The sequence below is a fragment of the Polyodon spathula genome, chromosome 39 (assembly GCF_017654505.1).
Source record: "Polyodon spathula isolate WHYD16114869_AA chromosome 39, ASM1765450v1, whole genome shotgun sequence".
Lineage (NCBI taxonomy): Eukaryota > Metazoa > Chordata > Actinopteri > Acipenseriformes > Polyodontidae > Polyodon > Polyodon spathula.
The window spans coordinates 4981577-4987363 of NC_054572.1; the positions used below are offsets into that span (position 1 = coordinate 4981577).

Here is a 5787-nt window from a genome sequence, read left to right on the forward strand (position 1 = left end):
TTGATAGATACCTCCGCTGTTGAGTACAGGTTTGATTGGGTAGGTATACTGCTTTAGATGGACAAAAACTAACATACTTACCTACATGCATCCTGGTATGAAAACGCACATTAAATCTTTTTACAGGTTAACTCTCCTCAGGTTCTTTGTATTTGGCACTGGAAGGAGTGGAGGGACAACACACATCAATCAATCAGTCAAGCAATTTTATTTTATATAGAGCCTTACATAGTGGACCACCATCACAAAGTGCTTTACAAGAATCAGTAAATACAAGAAAATCCATAAACTTCAAATACAGAGAAAAGCATAAAACATGACATACAGTAAAACACAATGCATAATACATCAAATACAGTGGGAAGTACACAATACATGATAGTAGCATAACACCTGAAATAGTACACAAAATATAGTGGAAATACATAGTCAGGAAATACATAGTCAGGAATCACAGAGTAGCTACTTTTAAAATGAATAAAGATGTATTCAGTAAACCAGCAGCAAAACAAAGCAATCAGAGAGACAGTGGTACAACAGTAATTTTAAACTAATCTTAAAATACTAGTAGTCTTATGATAATTAAATTGCCAAGCAAGCCATACAGTTAAAACATGAACACACCATGGTCTTTCAGTAATACACAAAGAAAGGAGGGCGATTTTAAGACTGTGTCTCCTTTCTTCAAAGTAAAATACATTAAATCAATGAAACACACAAAGGGAGAGAATATGTAGAGCTGTAATATTTACAACATTTATCTTTCTGCCCAGACAAGGTTCACACATTAGTTTTCTACTTCATCACAAATCCACATATCAAACAACATCCTTTTCAGAAGTCCTAGCGCACCGATACAAGTGAAGCTCAGCAACATCAACGCTGGAAAAAACGTCTGGAACGCTGGACTACAAGGCAGTTACTCTGTTTCAGCTGAGGTACTTCCTCCAATCCTCCCTTTAAAACAAAAGAACATGAGTCTGTTTATACACAACAAACACAAACAGTAATCACATTTTGTCCTACCCTTTAAACACAAGAACAGCCGTGTCTCTCAGGCAGCTGTCATCCTGAATCTTTTATACCCGTTCCAGATTCGTTAACAAGCTTCCAGTTCATTTTTATAAAAAAAACAACTGTCATCAAATATCCGGTCCAGCAGGGGAATCGTTTCCGCAGTGGCAATCCGTGTTCAATCAGTGTCAAATTAATAATCAATGCAAATAAATAAACAAAACACAGTGAAATCCAAAATCCCACAATCAAAATCAAATGAAATTGACATACTCTGTCTACAAAAGTGCATTAATAACTAAAATGAAACGTGCAATAAAATACATAAACAGCACTTGGAAAAGCACCGCTTACATCCCAGCTACTGAGCAAAACCACAGCTGAACAACACAAATCTAAAATCTTTCTTTATTTTTTTTGGTATAGATCTTACATTGAATACCATTCTATTGACTTGGCTTGGTCATGACTTAGTGTACAAGTTAAGCAGATCATAATTAGTGGTGACAATAAGTCATTATACAGTAGTGTGCCAATGTATTAGAGCACCTCAAGTTCTCTATTTTGACATTTTATTTAATGGTATAAACAGGAATCGTCAAACTATGTTAGCTGTACTGGGCTCTGTTTAGCAATGACGTAATCCTTTACATACCTATCTGCATGAACATTTCCGCTCAGTAATCAGTGATATAAAAACAATAGGCACTCATGTGAAAATGTTAGACCACTTTGTGCTTTAATTGGGCATCTTAACGACTTCTAAAAAATCTCCTGCATTTTACAATGTGTGGCGGTGTGTTTCTTTTCTCTTAAGATTTTTAATATCTGTATGTGTGACCTATTTAAAGTCATCAGTTAAATTAGACAATGATTATTTGCCTCTTTTGACAAGATTTTCAGATACAGTGGTTTGGTTTTATGTGCACAACAATCAAAACAACAACAGCAATGGAGTTTTCTAATAAATTTGCAGAATAGGAGAGACCCGGGACAGTTGGAACATGGATCAATTGTAACACCTCAGATTTCTCCAATCTCAGACTGGCTACGGTGATGACACTCACTCTGTACGCACTCTGTTAGGTTCCCTGCCTGCCTCTAGAACAGAAACTACCTGCGCTTAAAGCTTAAGATTTTATGTACAAAAGATGATTTTTGAGGTAGGTAAGTACATTTTTTCACCAGTTCATGAATCCAAATCTATATATTTTTTATCACTAATCTGTGTACTTAAAATTGACACTGTTGATTGGTTAAAGTTGTGTTGTTTCTTGCCAGACATGAAGTTTAATAATAGCTCCCAGGGTTGGGGCCAGCCGTAACAAGTGTTACAATTGACCCCATACAACACTAGCTCATTTTTGTATTCATTATTTTGCTTTCAGTATGCTAAGAGCTAGACAAGTAAGAGCGTACCATCACACACCCCTTGGAGAACGCATCCAGTGAAGTGCAGAATGAGGGAAAGTCAGCGTGATCTGGCGAAATCATTTCATATTTGCCATATCACATTGTCCTGATTTTGTAAGGACAGAAAGAAGTTAGCTGAGGAAGGATCTAGTAAACTACCTCATAGGCTACTGCAGTGCAACTCGAGTCTTCAGTGAAGAGCAGGGGGTGGAAAGCAGAATATCTACTGAAGGCTGCAGATTTGTATTATGGCTGAGTCCCCATAAGCAGGATCATAAATTGTGCATTGCAAGACAATTCTGTAAATAGTTGATATCGACAACATAAGTGTTGAGAAAACTGGCAGTAGCCTATCTTCTGTGTTCTTGGCCCATTTCATTTATTTCTATTAAATAGCGGAAAGTGGGTTTGAAACTATTTTAAAAGTAAAGAGATGTCTTAAATAAGAATGATAGTAATTGTGTGTGTATATACAGCCTCCAAATTACAAAACATTGCTGGACATTGTTTGAGTTTAAAAAAAAAAAAAAATATATATATATATATATATATATATATATATATATATATAATATATATATATATATATATATATATATATATATATATGTCAAATAAAACGTGTTGTTATTTATTTGTTAATCTTTACAAAGTGTTACATTTGACCCCGACCACTGTTACAACTGCCCCCGGTCATGGGGTCAATTGTAACACCGAACTCTTTTCATTTTAAGAAATATTGTGCACTTTATATTAGCTCTACAAACATAAAAACGGTGGGAGTTTGTAACAGTCAGATGTAAGTTGTTTGTATACAAAAAATGGCAAAACCAGCTCATATGGTTTCTGAGTAATGAAGCAAAATGTAAAAACGATTACAACTGTCCCCGGTCTCCCCTACTGTACAACTTTGGAAACTGCACTTTGCATGAAAATGTAATAGAAATCATAACCTCTACCCCGCAAACAACACCCATTACTACCACAGACGATATCAAATTATCCTTTTTTTTTGTTGAAAATCTGAATTTTTGATACAGTTGTAAATACAGTCATGTATGCATTTAAAAACGTTCGGTTTCAGAATGGTTATTTAGCATGTGCTGTTGAAAGTGGTTTTGAGGTAGTTCAACCCCCTCCACTCTTTCGTGGATTAACTGTCCCATGGTTAGCACACCCAAAATGTTGGCCTTTTATTATCTATCATTTAAAAGCTCTTTTTTATTCAATTTGTTGTGTTTATTAAGCGCACTGGGATGCTTGTTTATGGCTGATGCTATATAAAGTAAATAAAACTGGTGTTGTGTATATTTAACGAAAAACTGACACAAATTGAAAAATGTGATATTTGAAAATCTAACATGAAGTACTGAACTACTATAATGGCTTCTGCTAGACTTTTTTGCGATATCACTTTGTAGTTTCTTTGATTGCATGATGTTAAATAAAATATCAAAATTATGTTCATATAGTTTTAGTTTTTCAGTGTCTCAGTCCTAAAGTTCTAGGTGATGCAAATCTTTTGGCCATTGCTGTGTATACAGTAGGTGCCTACTATATCAGCTAGGGTAATACACTGGGATTATAATGAGGATCTCTAGTGGCATTTTTCCCATAAGGGCTTTACTTACTGCAGCATACATTGATTCACAACAGCAGAACTTTATATATTTAATGTCCTGGGTTGCGCAGTGGAGATTTCCATAGTCGACGAACACGAGAAACGCCCGCACAAGATTCGCCCTCCCTTAGAATGCATTGTTAATCATACCCATTTCGATGCCCAAACCGTGGACCTCGGACATCATTCTGGAGGTGGATGGGTGAGGTCTGCCCAGATCCACGTTGGACATCCTCCTTCCTTCAGCCTCGGGCCATGCCATCCTTCTCCCTTTCTCCAGGGACACAACGGGAAGGGCGACCTGGCCAGGGTCCCTCTCCCAGGCGCAGATCTGGAGCAGGGACTTGAACCGGGTGCGGAACTTGTTGTTGAGCCAGCAGTAGATGAAAGGGTTGTAGCAGGTGCTGCTCATGGCAAGCCAGTGGAAGGCAGAGTAGAGGGTGTTGTTGACACTTATGACCTTGCTGGAGGAGAGGACCGAGAAGCAGTTGAGGGGGAACCAGCAGACGGCAAACACCAGCACCACCAGCATGAGCATCTTCACGGACTTCTGCTTGTGGCGCCACATTTCGCAGGTGTCATCCTCGACGTCATTGTGCCACCACAGCCTCTTGCTCACTATGGTGTAGGCGACGGTGATCACCAGCAGGGGCACCACGTACAGTATGATGAACGTGACCAAGTCCAGGTACTTGCAGTAGAGGTCCGAGGGAGCAGGGAAGTCTGGCAGGCACAGCTGCTGGGTGTTGTTTTGCCTGGATGACAGATAAAGAAGGTGTGATTATTAAGGGAACACCAAAACACATGCTGGTGAGATCGTCGGCTAAACAGCCGTGGAAGCTGTCGGCTCCTCCCGTAAGAAAAATCATGAACGCGTGAAGCCCGTTCAGCCCTGCATTGCATGTCCGGTTCCCAGTAGCTGGTTGATCTGAGAACTTTTGACAATTTACAAATCCATATATATCAGATCAATTTACAAATGTAATGAGACTACTAGGGAGTAAATCATTTCAATTCAAAGAAGTTGACCACTCAAGCACACTTTAAGTGCAGCACAGGAACAAGGGCCAGAGGGGACACAGTTGTAAATGAAGTGGAGATTAAGAAAGAGGATAGGAGACACTTCTGTTACACCGGGGGGTACAGAATAGGTTACCTAGCCATGTTGTTGATGGTTAATGCTTGGGATCCTTTAAAACCCGACTTGACAAAGTTTGGAAATCAATCAACTTCTCAGAACCGGACAAGCACTGATGGGCCTCCTCTCATTCTTAAATGTTCTTAGTTTCTTCGGTTATAAATGTGATCACTCGTCTGTTAGACTGGGTGAATGTTATTTTATAAAACCAACGTAACCCCTCACAACATCTCTGCGATCATAATACCGTACCAGCCTGCTTTACCCTGCTTTACTACGGTTTTTATCAGGCTGTACTAGGCATGCGCTTTACCACGCTGCACTTGTTGATATGCTTTGACCATGGTATAGAGCAGTAAACTCTCTATACCATGGTCAAAGCATATCGGGAGAGACAATTTAAAACTCGTTCAGGTGAATAAGGGAGGACAGGCGATCTTTCTGATCTGTGCTCAGTTGTATGTGAGTGCAGCGGTCAATGCATTATTTACCCAAGATCAAAATGCACCAGCTTTTGATAAATGGTGTGGGGCAGAGAGAAGCAGGAAGCCATGATCCAGATGAAAGAGATGCAGATGATCCCTCGGGCTGCTGTTGCGTG

At 39.1% G+C, this 5787-nt stretch overlaps 1 protein-coding gene across 1 annotated transcript; it reads right to left on the reverse strand.

Moving 5' to 3' along the window:
• Positions 1-431: 431 nt before the first annotated feature.
• On the reverse strand, positions 432-5781 carry LOC121304768 (probable G-protein coupled receptor 83). Its single transcript, XM_041236153.1, has 3 exons — positions 5678-5781; positions 4199-4803; positions 432-957 (listed from the first exon to the last, which is right to left on the reverse strand). The coding sequence occupies exons 1-3, from the start codon at positions 5737-5739 to the stop codon at positions 920-922; spliced, it is 705 nt and encodes a 234-aa protein (XP_041092087.1). The 5' UTR covers positions 5740-5781; the 3' UTR covers positions 432-919.
• Between the last annotated feature and the right edge of the window lie 6 nt (positions 5782-5787).